The 20,080-nt window shown below is 33.3% G+C and overlaps 1 protein-coding gene across 1 annotated transcript in view; it reads left to right on the top strand.

Annotated features, from left to right (window-relative positions):
* LOC145245768 (cilia- and flagella-associated protein 58-like) overlaps window positions 1–20,080 on the top strand; it is a 139,643-nt gene that overhangs the window by 58,256 nt on the left and 61,307 nt on the right. Inside the window, exons 9-12 of the mRNA XM_080107377.1 lie at window positions 4,048–4,130; window positions 8,154–8,345; window positions 12,390–12,551; window positions 16,481–16,768. Coding sequence (XP_079963503.1) covers window positions 4,048–4,130; window positions 8,154–8,345; window positions 12,390–12,551; window positions 16,481–16,768 — 725 coding nt within the window. The remainder of the gene's footprint in view (window positions 1–4,047; window positions 4,131–8,153; window positions 8,346–12,389; window positions 12,552–16,480; window positions 16,769–20,080) is intronic.

Below are 20,080 nucleotides of genomic sequence, written 5' to 3'. Positions count from 1 at the left end.
TATGAAAGTCAATATTTCAAACTCTTCTCAACTATTCCTCATAATTGCTAGTTGATCTATTGCTAATGTAACTAGGATCAGTAGTTATTATGGCAATTAGCTTGACCTGGGGGTTAAATTTCTACTAGCCACATCGAGGGAGGACTAGGGTTTCGCTCAATCAACAACGTTACACTATCAATAAGATAAAAATAGTTGAGATGTCAACTAAAAGATCATTTTATTTGGGTTTAAATCAGAGGTTTGCAACTCATTCAACCCTGCAGGCCGAATCGTGTTATTATGATGGGATGCGGGGCGCATGAAGGCCATTAATGAAAAATTAAGGAAAATTTCAGAAGCAGATCCCTGTCAATCTAAATACTTGAAACTATAATGAAATGAAGAAAAACAAAGTAATCAAAAAAAATTTTTTAAAAACTGACGAAAATTAATTTTCTGCAAGAAAGTCAAAATACTTCAACGTTAAAATAATCACACGCAATGAAATAGACAAAAATTATGACGTTTATGTTTGAAACTGTTATTGAAAAAATAAAAACATAGCTCATTTAAAGATTCCAGCAACTAACTTAAAGAGTAGGTGGCAGAGGTAAGAGATGAGGGAGTCGTTGTTGAAGGGGTGAAATAGAAAGCCGACTGAGACAACATTGTTACTTTGATGCTGTCGCCAGCCAGTCAGTTTTTGTTTTATGTTTTTTTTTTTTTACTTTTATGCAGAAATGGAAGTGACTGGGTTTTCACCGTATTTTTAAAAAAATTTTGCGGTCATAGTATTTAAATTCGGTTGGGTGTAACAGAGAAAGATAATATCAAGTTTTTGTTGTATTCGAAAGTAAATATTAAATAATTGGTAATCAGGATCGTGGATGAATGAATGAATGGAATGAAAATATCAGGGAAACTAGATCCAAAAACCTAGGATAAGTGTTAAAAAAAAAAAATAAATATATATATATATATATATATATATATATATATATATATATATATATATATATATATATATATGTGTATATATGTATGTGTGTGTGTGCGTGCGTGCGTGTGTGTGGTTATTTTTTTTTTCTTTTCTAATTACATATGATTTTATGATTTTGCTGATCGGCCTTAGAATTAGTAGTAAAAATATCTTAACTGCTTAAAAAGTTATAATGGAATCAATTTGATTATATTTATATGCACAACTGAACCCCCATTGTAAATTCTAAAATAACGTTTCAGTGTGTTCATACATAATCGCCTTAAAAAGTAGAATCTCATATGTTTTGGGTATTTTAAATGTAAATGAAAGATTTTTTTTTAAGTTAACAAACTTTTCAATATTTGCTCTTCCAAAGTTTTGATAAACTTGTGAAATTTTCATCTATATTTTCCTTGTGCCAAAACCAAACCAAATATAAAGAAACATGAAATATTTCAAATGATGTGGTGATCAGACAAAGCCAATGCAAAAAAAAAAGAAAAAAACGCCAGGAATGTTGTCTCTAATAGACACCGTATGGCCATTAATCAAATAGGTGTGAAAAGCTTGTTAATATATGTGATATTGAATAGCAAGTGAATTCTAGAATATTTACTTTACTTACAATAAAAACTAGCAAAAAAATTAAATTACGTTCGAAGAGTCTGAAGATTTCCGTGTGTCCAAAAAAGTGCCATAAAACTTTAATTATTTCAGAAGAAGCCGATAACAAGCATCCCAATGTACTGCTGGCGACAACGAAATGTAACCCCTCCCCCACTCAGAGCATTTAAAACTTGTTAATAACCATATTAACTCCCTCCGGTGAGGGAACATAGACATTTTAGCGAATAGATGCGAAACGATTACAAAGGCAATAGGCAAGTTATAAATGACCAATAAATAAAATAAATTAAACTCTGCTAATCAGTGTTAAATCTGTAAATGAGATTTATAACTCATTCTGTGGCCCTTCTCAGTCTTATGTTTTAAAGGAAAAACTTCTAATAAAAAAAAAAAAACAATTCGTGCTTGTTTCATTTTTTTATTTAAAAAATTTTAAAATAAGTGTGTGTGTGCGTGTTTGTAGTATAATAATTCTCCAAATTCTAAATATGTTTTCTCAGTTGGTCATTGATTACTTTTCAAAAGGTATCCATTACAATACTGTTTCATATTGCAACTAACAAATCTGCAAAATTATGTTATTTCTGCATATTTAGTCACGTACTCTTCAGATATTTACCTTTAAAAAACTTATAAAAACACCATTGTAACAATTATCATGGTTCATGTAACCGACACACTCTGCCGTTCCTTCTCAGTTACGAACTCAATAATAAAAAAAAGGCATTCATTGAGTTTGGTCTTTTTTTTTTTTTAAATTTACAAAATTTTTATAAAAAAGATCTTTTTCATTATAAAAAAAAAACTTTATTTTTCAGAAAGAGTTTTAAATCAATTACGATTGGTGTATACAAACCGAGTACGTTTCAAGTAAATGATCAACCTATATATATATATATATATATATATATATATATATATATATATATATATATATATATATATAGGGTGACCCAAAAAACGGGCCACAACTCTAATTAGGCAACATTTCTTAGTGTTTCGTGAAATGAAACTTTGGTCATAACTAGTTTATTATATTCAAAACATAACATCAAAACACTAGGGTCTTTGGCCTTTTTTTTCTCCGTTCTACAGCATATGTTCTTGATATACTTTCTATGTTTTTTGTTTTTTGGGAGTCACCCTGTATATATATATATATATTATTAATGTTTTTTACCAAAAATGTTTTATACGTTAAATTTCAGTAATGTTTATATACCAATAAAATCAAATTCAATATGAATTGACTGACTTCATGATTATCATGTTTTAATAATCGAGCATGCGTATAATATTTTTGCAAAAATCAAGACAATAAAATATAAAAAAGAACATCATATGGTGTATTTCCTTATGTGTTACAATTGTTTCGTAACCATTTAGACAAATTTAAGCATTATATTATTTAACATTATTCCAAAATTAACTACTCCTCAGACACTAAAATACATTTGCCATATATATATATATATATATATATATATATATATATATATATATATATATATATATATATATCAGGATTCCTATTTTAAGGGAACAAACAGTTTGGACATTTTTATACTTAGTTTTTCCTCTCTGATTTATTTATATATTGATTTATTCTATGTAGAAAGCTTTGTATGACATCAAAAATTTTGTTTAAAATTTCCTCTTTAGTATTCCTCAAGTAAACATGGATAACATCTTTTTGATTTACTCGGTTTATATTTTCTAGTTGTATCTACTATTAACCATTTTAATTAAAGTTCCCTAACTCAATCGCATAATGGAATTGTGTTTCTCTTATTTTTAATATTTATTTTTGTTCTATCATTATTTCTATCTTCATCATCATTTCAATTTAGTTCTTTCTCTGGTCAAATGTTAAATGATACAACATAGTTTCTGTATCTATCCTTAAAAATACGTTTTACTACGTCCTTAAAATTACACTCACTTCCACTTCTTTTTACGTTTATTCTGATTCAATCCTACTATTATTAACTATTTTATTAATTTTACCATTATTTGAATGTATTATAGTTTTACTTAAATTTACAGCATTACTTAGATCAGGATATTAAAGCAAGAGTAAATACATAAAAAAGGGGATAATGAAAATAATAGGATACACTATACAATATCATATAATATATAGATGAAGGGAAAAGGAAATGTAGGAAATAAAAATAGGTATAAAAATAAAAATACAAAAATGATATTAAAAATAATGAAGAAGCATATAATTGCAATAATGCAGTTATAATGAAGAGAAATAGACGCAAAAATCAAGTCTGGTTTAATCCACCTTTCAGTGAGTATATACAAAATAATATCTCTGAAGAATTTTACAAAATAATTGATAAGAACTTCTCCCAAACAATAGATAAAGCAAACTAATTAATAGGAACACGGTTAAACTTTTATTCTCAACCACTGTAATATAATACTGGTATATGTTTTATTTTTAGCTATAGAAAAAAAGAAAAGAGACGTAGAACATGGTCATAAAGAAGTTGTTTCTTTAACAAAACAAAGAGATTTATTAAAAAAGGTCAGTATTTTTATTTCATTTTTAAAAGTAAAAATAAACTAAATGCCCGATTATAGACAAGGACGACTCGAAAACTCCCTTTCATCGGCTGCTACAAAACATTTATTAATATCTTTGATCTATACACAAAAAAACATCACCAGAAAAAATAAAATAAAGCTCTCTGTTGTCTTTAACAATGTTTGTTTAACTGTATTTATATATATACATATATATATATTATTTTTAGTATTCCGAATTTTACTAAGTTTATAGAATTCAGCAATCGTTCATACACCAATAAATTTTAAGCCAAAACGAGATGACTTAAACTGTAAACTACAAAAATTTTCACATTTCATAATTGAGCATTCATATATTGTTTTAACAAAAACCAAGACGTCAAAGAATGGGTTGATATGAATTTACAAACAACATAATATTTTAATTTGTCCGAATAGTCTTGAAACAATTGTAACTAACGATGAAATACACTATTTGTTGCTATAACCCCATTCTTTGAAGTCTTGGTTTTTGTTAATATATATATATATATATATATATATCGTTATATTTACTATGTCATTATATTTATTTATTATCTCTCTCTATATATATATAAATATATACTACATGTATATATACTATGTATATGAATATTTACTACATATATGTGTAAGTAAATTGTAGTATATATATATATATTAAATGTGGAAATTGATGAATCGCACAGGAAAGAAATTCATTTTTATACTATGAAAAGGTTAGTAATTGCAACTAAGAATAGGAAATTGGATCAAATGTTTGTAACATGTCTTCTTCCTAAGATTAAGGGTGGTGGTGTTTGATCAACACTGCTTGGGAGCCATGATGTAATATACTGTCTTGTTTTTAAATCCCCGAAACAGTGTTTCATGGTAAACAACTGATGATCCCTTGAAAAATAAAAAAATTGGTATTATAGTAAATTCGAGAGAGTTGATGCAGTGATTGCAGGTGATTAAATGACTTACTGACTAGATGGTTTTTAACGAATGATAAAAAGTAATTTTTTGTATAGTTTTAAAGGTTAAAAACTTCAAAGACTATATATATACATACTACAATTTACTTTTATATTTACTATATATATGCATATATCTATCTATCTATCTATCTATATATATATATATATATATATATCTGTATTTATTATATACTAGCAGGCCACCCGGCATTGCTCGGTCATAAAATACGCATCAATATTATATTTTATTTCATACAGAAACTGAGACATGTGCATGCGAGTATTATGTTTTGTTCCAAACAGTTTACTTGTTCCAGAGTAAAAAAAAAATACTCGAACTGAGATCGAAACCAAAACCTAAAGACAATGAGTCAAGTACGATAACCATTAGACCAACTTGCCAGATGTTTACAAAATGTTTCCAAACCTACTTAAACTTTAAATAAAGAAGCTGTTCTGTTTCACGGCCGCACATACGCATTCATTAAACAGTTAAGAAAGAGATAAAAATCTGACAACCTCCACTAATTTTTAACTTTAGCAGCCTTTTCCGCGGAAGGAAACCGATTAAAAAGTTTTCCACATGTCTGAATACCCTTTATACCAAATTTCATCTCTGTAGATCAAAACTTCATTGAATATATAGGTTGAGAAGAGTCCTCACGCACACATATTCTCAATATATATATATATATATATATATATATATATATATATATATATATATATATATATATCACTCGGACAGACGTTAAGACATTTAAAAATAAATGTTTTAATTTCAACGATATTTTTCGCAGTTGACGGTGGCCATGTGGATTTCGACAGAGATGGCTTTGTTGTCAGGTTTGAATCTCCCGATCAGCGGTAACTGTAACACCTTGCACTGATATTCCTGAAAAGATAAAACACTAGTGTCTTTAGGTATTTAATAATCATTATAGTAAATAATTATGTCAGCCCCTTTAAGAGACTCGTTTTTCATCGTTGAATACTTTGCAATTAAAATAAAGTCGGTCATATATATATATATATATACATATATATATATATATATATATATATATATATATATATATATATACTGAACCTACTAGTTCTACATTTGCTAACCCCAAAACTCTCATGTATTTTTTCAACATGGTAATATCATTTCGCTGTCTAGATTTAATCTTTCAGACATAACGTTACGATATAAACATGCCTGTCAGACTCTTCTCTTTGTTGACAATGGTAAGGCTATGCTAGTTAGTAATTACAGAAGTTTGCTGAACTCACTTCATCTTCTTCCAACTCTTACAATCATACTAACACCGTAGTAGTAATAGTTTTTTTTTTTCACATTTTCATCCCAAACAACTTTGTTGTAGGGGGATACTATCGGGGACATAAGCATCAGGGGTACAGTGTAGGAAGTTGGACAGCAAGATGTCGGTTCACGTTGCACTTGAACTTCTGCATGTCAGTGCAGTCGGGGAAGCAGGGGCCCGGAAGGGAATTCCAAAGTCTAGCTGTTCTGGGGAAGAAACTTCTAGAGTAGAAGGCTCTCTTGCATCTAGGGATCTCTACTGTAAAGGGTGGGATTTAGCTGCCTGTCGGGTTTGTCAGGGGTATTTACGTTGTGGGGACACAAGTGCTTGCAGTTCGTCAGAGCATTCTCCGTTAAAGTTCTTGTAGAACAGGCAGAGAGATGCAACATTTCGTCGATGGGACAGAGGCTGAAGTTTAGCTGACAGTTCAGGACCTATCAGATTGGCGACTCTCTTTTGAACCTTGTCTAGGAGCGAGAGACTAGAGGCAGATGCACCAGCCCAAATATGACAACAATACTCCATAAATGGGCGAATGGTGGCATTATAGAGCTATAGGATACTTTCAGTCGTTAGTAGCTTTCTAGCACGGTAGAGAGAACCCACCTTCTTCGCCGCGGCCCTGGCAATGTTCTCAATGTAATTGTTCCAACTCATGTTTCCTATGAACGTTAGGCCAAGGAGTTTAAAAGATGTACTTTCAGATAAAGAGTCATTGGCTATTGCTATTGGCGGTAGGGAAGGGCTCTTGTAATTATTGAAAGAAACAAGGTAATTATACTTTTCAACAATCTCAATGATTTTCTCCACATCTGAGTTTTCATCCATCTTCATGGTCTTACACTTCTAGCACACAAACTGGTTATCCCCTCTCTCTGAATCTACCAGTAATTCGTCCGCATTTCTTGTGTACCCAATATCACCCAAATTTATTGCATTGGACTTCCTTTCGAAAATTGAGTAGGAAACTTCAAATACTATGAGATTCATTTCTTGAACTAATTTTGTTATGATTAAAAGAGTTGTTATCTTTTTCTTCTTCTTCTTCTTCTTCTTCTTCTTCTTCTTCTTCTTCTTCTTCTTCTACTACTACTACTACTACTACTACTACTACTATTGTGATCGGATCGTTTAAAGTTAGGACCACTGTTGTGTTTTGTGATAACTCAGGATACACCCTGATTGTTTTGACTCTCGAATGTGTATCAGTGGATATCTCATATGTTTTTATATAGAGTGATGTGGTTCTTGGTTAAATAACTGTGTCTGTGTCGGATATATACACGAGAGTCAAAACAATGTTAAGAATATTCTGTTGTCATAGCCCTAGTTATCACAAAATACAACAGTGTCTCAACCAAAGACGATCGGATCACATTTGGTGCCTGAAACCCACTTTTGTGTTGTTTTCATTTTATTCCACGCCATCCTTACAATTGTTTTGCTTTTGGCAAAACGTTAACAGATCAAACTCGTTGTTGTTTTTTCAACGTATCTTCATTTCTTTTTTTTCTGTTTTTTTTTTCACTAATTTTAAAACATCTGTTACTTGCTCAAATTCAAATGATACAGTAATTTGAAAATTAACTATTTACGTAATTAACTTATTATTATAATTTGCATAATTGATTAAAGATCTGATTAATTTCACCAGTGAACTCATGACACTGAAAATGATAGTGTCATACTACTATTGCTAATACTACTTTTGATCTTTTTTTTTTTCAGGAACAATTCAAAGTTGAAGCTCAACGACAGAAAGATTTTAACCAGATGAAAGTACACGAACAAAATAAAAAGAATCTTGAACGAGAGATCAGCAATTACAAAGATGAAACACAGAAGCAGCAGAAACTGATTCACCAGCTCGAAAAAGAACGGGACAGATACACTAATGAAGTCACTGCTCAACAGGAGAAGGTATACATGGAGTTTATGTACTATATGTGTGTGCATACTTATATATATATATATATACATATGTATGTATATATATATATATATACATATATATACATATATATATACATACATATATATATACACACACACACACATATATATATATATATATATATATATATATAGTAAGTTATAAAATGTATATGGCGATTAAGCTACACTGAATATTCTGCGTTTCATCCACTCTAGGATTCTTCAGGCTTATGCGCGAATTCTGCGGTTGTTTGTCGTTTTTATATGCGCATCTTCTATTGAGATTTTAGTTAGCCAATCAGCTTTCTAGTATCCAGCTTTCTTCTATAGGATACTAGAAAGCTGATTGGCTAACTAAAATCTCAATAGAAGATGGGCATATAAAAACAACAAAGAACCACAGAATTCGCGCATAAGCCTGAAGAATCCTAGAGTGGATGAAACGCGGAATATTCAGTGTAGCTTAATCGCCATATACAGTTTATACCTTACTAACTAGCTCTACCTACGTATTGAGCACTTTTGAAGTAAATACTTAAAGTTTACGCATAAATCTATACTTTCGTATATTAATTTTATGTGAGTGAATTAAGTATATATATATATAGTGTATTGTTATGAACCCAAAATGAAGATCCCAGCTCACATCATAATTTCAAGATAAAAAAAATGGGCACTGTTTATAGGGAAACAGAAACGAATTGAGACGATAAATATGAGTAGAGAAGATTTTATTATTAAATATGAAAAAAAACACAAAATAAACGGGAAAAAGGGGGAAAAGTTGAAGGCAGAGAGCGATATTGCATGCGGATCCAAGAAAATGGTGTGCGTAGAATAAGGTTCATGAGGTTGTGTGTTCTTAACATTCCTGAGGGTCATTTAATCCTTCTCTTGAAGAATGTTCGTGTTTATGTGAAGCAGAGTGTATGCAATGAAAAATGCACAGTATGCAAAAAGGCTCAGTAGCTCTATTTATATATACGAAGATTATATATAATTATGTAATTAGGTATATATAATATTATTGTGTGTAAGAGGATGTGATAAGAAAAATAATGCTGAAATACAAAAGGGTACAGAAATTCCCTACGTAGTTAAAAGGGTACTCTTATATTCATGTATAATATATGTGTTTATGTGTGGATGTATAATGTATGTATAATATGTTGATATGTAACATTTTTTTTAAATGAAAGTAATGTCCGGTGTGTGATATGGTACAGACGAATATACACACGCATGTGTATATATATATATATATATATATATATATACATACACACTATCTGGGTGCTTCTCTCTTTCTCTCTCTCTATCTCTATCTCTCTCTCTCTCTCTATATATATATATATATATATATATATATATATATATATATTAAACAACTGTTCACAAGAAATGCAATCATTGCACTGCTCTGAGACCTAGCGTTTCGAGGTAGATGCCATTTGAAAAATGGAGACAGATGTACAGACACAGAGACATAATGATATATATATATATATACATATATATATATATATAATGTGTGTATGTATGTATGTATGTATGGACGTATGTATGTATGTATGTATGTATGTATGTATGTATGTATGTATGTATGTATGTATGTTTTGGGATGGAGAGGGCTCCCATAAGCCGTGGTGAAGGCAACCTTTCTAGGAGAAGCAAATCTCTGATTTAAAAAACCATAAAGCGGAAGACCATTACCCGCATTAAGCTGGTCTGCAGTTTAATTTGTTGCTGGCTATCTTGCTCTTGCTTGTTGCTGGATCTCAACATTTTGAACCGAGAGAGAGACTTAGCTGTCGTACAAAGCGTAGACTCTGTAACATCATATTTGTATAGATACTCCCTCAGGCATTTGGGCTCATGGATTTTAAATGTCTGAGGGAGTGGCACTCGTCTGACAAGATGTTGCAATCATCATGTATGTATGTATGTATGTATGTATGTATGTATGCAAAAGGTGATAAAACCAATCGACCGTACAACTAAAAGTATTTGACACAAAGGCAAAGGAAGGTAACAGCAAAGACAAAGTAGAAAGGACAAACACAGAGTGCTTAGTTAAAAAGGACGATAGGAACCGTCCTCTTTTATTGACAGCCAAAAAGACGAAAGATCGTCATGCAAAAAAATAATAAAATCAAGATAGATTTTCTTGATCGGGAGCTGGACGTCTGTGGGCACTGGAATGTAGGCGTCAGCGGGCTGCTGAGCTAGATGTCAATGGGTTCTGGTATGGTTGACAAGCTTTGGAGTGGGTAGCCTGACGTCAACCGGCACTGGAAAGCTGCTGAGGACGGTATGAAGGCTGCAAGAGGCACCGAGGACTACTGAAAGGATGCAGGAGACACCGAATGCTGCCAGAATGCTGCAGAAAGCACTAAGGGCTGCTGGAAGGCTGCAGAAGACACCAGGGGGTGCTGGAAGGAGCTGGAGGAGTAGGTAGGCGTCTCAGAGTGTAGGCAGTGAAAGTGGAAAAACTTTCGGAAGTTAGCCTTGAAAAGGACTGTTTGCTTTAGAAACACTTTCTGTTTAAAACACTGCTGCTAAGAGTTTTGTCTGAGTGCGTCAAAATCAACTCCTAGCTCCCTCAGCTGTAGGTGAGCTTAATGGCCACAGGCGCAGTGTATTCATGAAATAGTATTGTTACAACACGTGCTGTTCTCATTAAAAAAAAAAATGAATGAAATTAATTCTCCACCGAATCAGTCACAATAAATAGTTAAAATGTCACAATAAATAGTTAAAATGTTTTGTTTGTTGTTTTTTTTTCAGTTAAAAACGAGAAAAGGGGTGTTTCTATTTTTAGCACATTGCAGTCGTTAGACGGCATATATAAGATTGTTTACAAATGGCATTTACAAATACACACGTCGACAATATATGTATACAAATTTATATATGCATATATATGTACATGTATATGCATATATACGAGGAAAAGGTAGTAATATATTTTGGATTTGATCCTGAAAACGAAAAATGTAAGTTTTGTCTTAAAAAGTATCTCAAGTATGGGTTTAAGTTAACCGATAGTATGTTTTCAATTAAAGGTGATAATCAAATGATTTTTGGCATTGGCTTTAAGTCGCCAAACAATAAGTCAGGTTTTTTTTATATGTGTTGATGTGACGATTAAGTTTTGAATCTAAAGTTTTATTCCTCATTTGTACCCATTTATGGTAGCTTTATCGGTTAGCACGTTTGGGATTGGAGCTAAATATGAACCTCGTTCCAGGGTTTGAATCGTACAACTGGCATGAATCGTTACCACTGGTAAGTTGGCAAGAATGAAACGTATACATATGTAGATAATATTTAAATGTTTATTATGTAAATTATTGTCTGACTATATGCATATAATTACATGTTCTTTGTTTTATTTTACTTCAGTCGAAGTTCTCAGAAATCAAGGGCCCACAACCTGGGGCTAACACTTGAACTCTATATGATCTCATATATACAGAGATATTCGAATGTTCCATTAAAGTTCTTTATCTCTCAAACACGGAGTTAGTAAAGAATTTGAGAACATAATTTTCATCTCCTCAATTAACCATTTTTATACGTTGTAGTATATCTTTCATTTCGGTCTCTTGGTCTTACTGGATTCCAGGACAAGAATTTATCTAGTCTGGTGGAGTATCCAGCTTCGTGCTATTACTTGAGGTAACATCACTTGGACAAGGTGCACCATTCCTCGTAAAAGCTAATGTGGGTTAGCCATAGTGAGGAGATCTTATTTGTGCAGCGAATACTATGTGATTTTGAATATTTGGTCAGGATTTACTTCTGTGGAAAAAGTATCCTCATGCCAGGTTGTTCTGACAAACCCTTGTATAGAGAGACCTTAGACACTCGAAGATAGTGTCTAGTAGGTATTCAAGTTTTCTCCAGTTACATGTGTGTATATATATATGTGTGTGTGTGTGTGTGTGTGTGTGTGTGTGTGTGTGTGTGTGTGTGTGTGCGCACAAGGAAATCCAATTCAACATGAAATTATCTGTGCTTTTACAGGTTCTACAACTAATGGAAGATGTTAAGTTTAGACATAAACAAATTTCTGATCTTACAAAGAAAATTGCTGAAACAGAGACACAGTTAAAAGAACAACAAAAACTTTATGAAGACGTTCGCAGCGACCGGAACATGTGTAGCAAACGTGTTATTGAATGTCAAGTAAGTTATTGAATGCCAAGTAAGTTATCGAATGCCAAGTAAGTTATCGAATGCCAAGTAAGTTATTGAATGCCAAGTAATTTATTGAATGCCAAGTAACTTATTGAATGCCAAGTAACTTATTGAATGTCAAGTAAGTTATTGAATGCCAAGTAAATTATTGAATGCCAAGTAAGTTATTGAATGTCAAGTAAGTTATCGAATGCCAAGTAAGTTATTGAATGTCAAGTAAGTTATTGAATGCCAAGTAAGTTATTGAATGCCAAGTAAGTTATCGAATGCCAAGCAAGTTATCGAATGCCAAGTAAGTTATTGAATGCCAAGTAAGTTATTGAATGCCAAGTAAGTTATTGAATGTCAAGTAAGTTATTGAATGCCAAGTAAGTTATTGAATGTCAAATAAGTTATTGAATGTTAAGTAAGTTATTGAATGTCAAGTAAGTTATTGAATGCCTAGTAAGTTATTGAATGCCAAGTAAATTATTGAATATCAAGTAAGTTATTGAATGCCAAGTAAATTATTGAATGCCAAGTAAGTTATTGAATCTTAAGTAAGTTATTGAATGACAAGTAAGTTATTGAATGCCAAGTAAGTTATTAATGCCAAGTAAGTTATTGAATGTCAAGTAAGTTATTGAATGTCAAGTAAGTTATTGAATGCCAAGTAAGTTATTGAATGCCAAGTAAGTTATTGAATGCCAAGTAAGTGTTAACACAATAAGTAAATGTTATTTAGCATTTTATATTTGTATATAATCTTGGAATATCTGGTTTGAAGAAACAAATATAACATAACTCTTAAAAAATTAGTCTTTGTGTTAAAAATTCAACGGGTATAATGTTGTTAATTGAGATTTCTTTTACAGCACTTACCAAAGGCTCAAAGGCCACTCTAAGATAAGGGTTAGTGTCTGTGCTGTGATGGAAATTGAGTAGAAATGGATTACTTAAGAGGACGACTCAACTAGAACTTGTTTACATTGGACTTGAAACCGACCATGTAGTCAGTCGGGAAGCCAGAGGCCCACAGGCGGATACTTCTAGAAAATAAGTTTTGTTCATGGAATTTGAGTTTAGATTTGGGCACAGATAGAGAGTGGACGGTTGGAAGTTTTAGAGCGAATCATTCGAGTGGAAAATGACTGAAGATTGACACTAAACTAAGGGATCAAGGCATCTCAAATATCCATACCTCAGAATATTCCTTCGATACTGGCAGAAGAGAAGGCAAGGTCAATATCTCAATAACGTACCCTTTCTTTAAATTCAATGTTTTCTTTGTTTCTTTATTGTGTTGGTTGATCCACCTTATGGATAATAATGACCTCTTCCTCTTAGAACTAAGACTTGGAGAATATGTCTCTCGTCGTTTGCAGTTTATTTACAAGTCTTTCATACGTGGCAGTTGTATGCCTACACTTTTTATTTGTTGTATTTTTTTCTGTTCAGTAAATTTTGTTTACTACTAATATCGAGTTATAATTTTCTTCTGACCCCCTACGGGACCACAACATTAATGCTGCTGTGAAACATTAATTTGTTGTAGTCGAGGAGAAAGCAGGCCAGCAGAACAGATTTCCACATGCGGGCAGTTCTAGGACAACAGCTTTATTCATGGAATTTGTGCTTAGATTTAGGCACAGAAAAAATTGGAGGAGTTAACGACACAAGATGGGATGTAATTGTGTTGTTATGAGTTGTTGTTACACTTATAACAACACTTGTATTTTATTTAGTTGTGATTTCTTAGACATTAGATCCCCCCAAAAGGAGAGGTATATACAACATTTATTTATTCATTGTATGTGTACGCATACGATGTAAAGTTGTCTCCCATATCATTGATTAGCTTGCTATCAGATATTTGTTTTTATTACTTTAATCTCTCTGCAAAAATAAAAAAACACAAAAAAGACATATATATTGGACTTGATGCTATGGGGGACACAGAATAAAGAGAAAATACAACCAAATACATTGCACACGTTTTATTCATGCGTTGACAAATATAACAAAAACGAATAGCACAACATTATCATTATATCTTATCGCAATAGAAATTAACCCATCGCATGGCGGTGCTGTTTGCCTCCTTAAGGTCTTGGTTTGAGCAATGAGGATCCAATCGGCAGTTTTCCCTAAGGTGGTGCATCGTTTGTACCTCTCCACGTGGACATAAAAGTGAGGTGTCTAGGCCCCACTTGTGGAGATTTTCTTTTGTTTTGCCTACTTTGGCTCTGGCTCTATTTAGAGTCACCTAGTTTTTTCTACCAAGGTTTGAACCCTGGGGGAGTGTTTCTTTTGGGTCTGGTAGGGCTTCATTTTTATTCCTGCTGTTATAGTCTCGCCATCGTTCCAGCCTATAGGAGGCCACTTGCCTGGGATCGATTTCCTCTATATTGATGAAGCTACTGCGAGATTTTAGTCTTTGTCTCACTGATTGGTGGCCAATCAGTGAGTGCCTGTGGTCGTTAAGCTGTTTGTACCGTTCTATTCTGGTGATGACATCTCACCTGATATGTGGTGGTGGAATACCAGTTAGGCAGTATAGAGCTGCCAAGGGAGTTGGTCTTAGGGCACCAGTTATGGTCCGGTATGCCTTGTTCAGCTCTACATCAATTTTATGGGCACGGCATGATCTTGCCTATACTGGGGCACAATACTCTGCTGTGGAATGGCACAGTGCGAGAGCTGTTTGCCTCAGTGTTTTGGGGTCGGCACCCCAATTGCTGGTGGCAAGCTTACTGAGAAGGCTGTTTCGTGATGACAGCTTGCCTTTCAATTTGGTAATGTGTTTTCTAAAAGAGAGTGTTCTGTCCAGAGTTAACCCCAAGTAGACTGGGAAAGATTCATGTGTAAGCATGTTGTCATTCCACATGACTCTTAGTCTCCGATTTGCTTGGTGATTATTAAGATGAAAGGCACAAACCTGGGTCTTGTTTGGGTTTGCATTTAAGTACCACTTTTTGTAGTACCTAGAGAGAGTGGCTAGGGCATCAGAGAGTCTTTCTTCTATGATGTCAAAACTATTTGTCTGGGTGGCGATGCATAGTAGCACAACATAACAGAACATATAATAAAAGGGTTTTTATCAATCTCGTTGAGGTCTTTACTATACGAGGTATAATTAGGGTTTGAATATAAGGTGACTCTGTACGTCACCTGATATTCACTCATGTATAATTTGCCCATACCCGGGGAGAAAGTATGTTTTCGCTTCCTGATGTCTGTAAGGGGAAGTAACCTACTGGTGTCTTAGCAACCGGTGCTCTTTTCCATTATTCCCTTACATCTTCCTGCTGTCTCTGGCTCGGTGGTGGGTATATATTTTTACGTTTTTAATTATCCATCATCGTTCCAGAAACAGAAAGAAGTTCTCAGGTGCCGGCGAAAATTTCTATGGGAAAACTCCAGAGTGAAGGATCCTCACCTAGACATTTTTGTTCATCAGGTGGAAAAAAATCTTGAGTGATGAATATTCAGGTGTGCAATTCTTAAGTTTATTAATGAGTTACTACGTATCAAGAAGAAACGCCACTTGAAGATAAAGGTTAATGTAGGTTAATGTAGATTATAATGTAAATGATGAAGAATATTATGAGAGGATTACAAAAATGGAAGGCACAGAATAAAGAGAAAACACAACCAAATACATTGCACGTGTTTTTTTCACTTTTCACGCATTGAAAAATTTAACAAAAACAAGTAATACAACATGCAATGAAAGGGTTTTACTCAACCTCATAGTGATCTCTGCCGTACTAGGTAGGTACTGGTTCTAGTACAGAGTCTTGTATTCACCCTGATGTAATTCAGCCCGGCGCTTCTTCATTATAATAGCCAGATTCGAAAATAGAAATATTAAATTTCAAGTAAAACCAACGAGGGGGGGGGGGGTCTACTTAATTTCATTAATTTATTGATTTCAGGATGAATTGATGGGAAATAAACGCAAACTGATAATCATGAATCAACAAATCGATCAGCTGAAGGAGGAACTCCAAACGAAGGAAAGCGGTTTGATTCAAGAGAATGCGGCTCGACTAATCGTAGAAAAAGAAAATGATGTTCTTAAGGCTGAACTGCAAAAGGTGAAGCTCAAAGCCGCAGAAACAGATGCGTCCATTAACAACCAAGACGCCGAAAAAAAGAATTTAAAAAAAATCATCGCGGATGCTGACATAGAAAGATGTCGACAGAAGAAAGAGCTGGAGCAGGTAAATCGTTTCATTGTAACGTGTTTACTTTCATGTTTCGCTTTCATTTCATAGTCATAAGAACTTCTGTAAGAATGTGTTTAGATTTTTTTTTCACAAAGGAATCACCACTTATCAAGGCCTAAAGGCCACTCGAAGATAAGGATTACTGTGTGTACACAGTAGTCAATGGGGCAATATAGTTGTAATCATTAATCGTGTGAATTTGGTAAATTGGATTGCTTAAGGGCATGACTAACCAAGAACTTGTTTACATTGGACTTGAAGATGATCATATTGTACTAAGCTGGAAAGCAGAGAGACGGAAGAGAGTTCCATAGGCGTGCAGGTCTATGAAAGAAACTTTGTTCATGGAATTTACGTTTCGGTTTAAGCACAGATAAAGGGTGGGAGCATTATTAATAGTGTTTTCAGCTAGACGAGTGTTTTTCGTGAAAGTTTGGCGAAGAGGGATCATAGATTGAAGCTCAGACGAGCACTTGCGATGAAAATAACGATAAAACAGAGACAAGCTTGCAACGTCTCTTCTGTTGGAAAGAGGTTGCAGAGAAAAGAAAAAAGCATCCGCAACACGGCTACGAAGTCTATTTGGAATTTTGTCAAGGCACAATAAGCTGCTTCTAGGGGTTTCCCAACCTTTTTCGACAAACGCCTCCGCCCCAGAACACTCGGATACCTACTACTGCCCCCCCCTTTCTACATGCATCTGTAAATAATAATGTTAGTGGTATTATATAATTAAGGTGAAAATAAATAGCTGAATATTTATATAGTTTTGTCGACAAAATTTTACACTGTCGATTGACAGTTTAAAACGTAAATCTTAATCGTTTGCCTCCGTGAATTGCATGTTCCAAAAACAAAATGTTCAAAAGTTGTATACCAAATTTGAAAATGTATATAAGATTTTCAATTATATTTTTGCAAAGTAACCAAAACACAATTTTGTCAGCACTTTGTAACTAAATCCTCCTGTACTTTAACGTTATTCAACATATACTCCTTGTACAGAAATCGTAATAAACATGGTCTATCGACACAGCCACGCTTGCCAGGACCCATGATCCCTTCAAGAGATGAGAAAGACTTGTTAAAATGTGAATTAGAAATCAATTAGAATCAGGAAATACTTAAGAAGCTTTGTTAACATTATGGGTGTGAATTAATTAGTATATAATTAAAGTTTTAAAATAAATAATTGAATATTCATATAGTTTATTCAATAAGATTCTACATTGTCGATCCAATGAGAACAATAATAACTATAAATCCAGTGGGTCAGTTTATATATCATATCATTGCTAATACAATAATCAATAAAAATCAAATTGTTGTTGATCAGTAATAAGTTAAGAAACACCTAGTCATGTTACTAGAAACTCTCAGTCGTTCACCGCTCCATAAAGGATCTCAGAGATTTCCTATACGATAAATTTGGCCAACGCCCACCTGAAGTCTCGTAACGTCCCCCTAGCGGACGATATGGACCCCGTTAGGAAATCCTGGGTTAGATTTTCTATGCATCTCCTCCGGCAGATATCTCCCTGATTTCTACTTTCTCTTTTCTTGCTCATGTACCTTTTGAACTCATAGCATTGAGCCGACACTCACTGGACTTGTTCCCCCCCCCCTGCCAAAACGGTCATTTTAACAAACTGATATAAATTATTGCACAATAAAAATAATTAAATTAAAACAAAAATCATTTTTTTATTTCGAATTATTTAATCAAGTAAAAATTCCATTTTTTGACCTGATTACTAAATTTTAAAAACTTTTTTTTCGGGTGTAGATCCTGGGTAGCTATTCTATACATTCTTAACCCTTTTTCCTTATATGATTTCAACAAAAGGTACTTGTACAGTTTAGTCAAGACATTAAAAAATAAAGATATCGAAAAAAGTTATAATTGTATGTATTCGTTATGGAACGAAGTTCACCGAAAAAAAATTTCACTTAATTTCATCAAGTAGTTTTTTTTTTTTTTTTTACAGCGGAAAAACACGTTTTTATGAGAGTGCGTTGAAGGCGGCCATCTTGGATTTAAAAAAAAATTGTTTGAATTTTAGAAATGACAAAGGGAGATACCTCCAGTTAAAGCGCCGACACTCCTTCCCATCTTTAATACTAGCTTTTCTTCCTAAAATCGAACATTTTGCTCAGTATCATAACAAATTGTTTTTTCGTTGTAAAAAAAAAAAAAAAACTACTTGATGAAATGAAGTGAAATTTTTTTTCGGAGAACTTCGTTCCATAACGGATACATACAATTTAAACTTTTTTCAATATTTTTATTTTTTTATGTCTTGATGAGAGCGTGGAGATTCTTTTGCTGATATTGGCAACCATGTTCTTGAAAATTGTAGGGGGTTGACAGGATCCTTTGTTTATGTAACTTAGTGTCTCATTGGGCTTGTGGAAGGGTCTATGTGTCCTATTATTTAGATTTGGAATTGTATCTAGGACGTCTATTTCATATAGGTTGGTGCTAGATTTATTTTAAAACCTAACTTGTGAAATGTTTTGGTTAGATCTTTTCTAAGTTTATCTAGGTTAATCCCATTGTGATCGCATGAGAGGCAAAGTTCATCATCCCTATAAAGGCCGAATGAGTGATCTGGGAATTTTTTGTTTAGAGTCTCTAGCAGAAATAGGCCCACTAAGTCGCAGATATATATTTATTACAATTACTTTCCAAATAATGCCTGCCTCTTGTTTTTTCTAACTGTTACTTTTTGTCTGCCATGAGATTAACAAAACGCCACCAAAACCAGCTTAAAAGTCTCTCGCCGTCACTGTCGAACCATATGTCTATCTCACATGGAACGCGTTTCTCTTCTGCCCCACTACATGCTGGCTGTAGATATTTCTCATCTCGACTTTACATGTCCATCTTTTTAAACCATACTTTTCTTCTCTCAACCACGTGATGTCCTTTTTTCTTTTTCTTGTTGCGCAAGCTCACACACACTTCCTAATTTGCATATATGCTTTTTTTAGTTGCTGCTGCTAATATCTTCATAAGTCAGCTATCTTACAGCTCCTGCTTATATTTTTCCATTATCATTAATGATGCTGAACAAACAAACAAACAGCAACAGCACGGAAGGAGGGGTGTTGAGCAAACATTTTGGAGTTGTGTTCAAGGTGTGACTGGCTTGAGAATTCTGTAGAAAACTGATTTTGTAGACCAGATCTTACATGATTTGTTTAACTTCGCACTAGATTATTACTTTCACATAGATGTGTTACTTTTGGGCTTTGAAACGATTTTCATTGGTTGAAAATATTTGAGTTCACATGTTTCTGTGA

This window comes from Euprymna scolopes, chromosome 23, assembly GCF_053919585.1.
Source record: "Euprymna scolopes isolate OS-2025 chromosome 23, ASM5391958v1, whole genome shotgun sequence".
Lineage (NCBI taxonomy): Eukaryota > Metazoa > Mollusca > Cephalopoda > Sepiida > Sepiolidae > Euprymna > Euprymna scolopes.
This window is presented reverse-complemented; position numbering and strand designations above follow the sequence as displayed.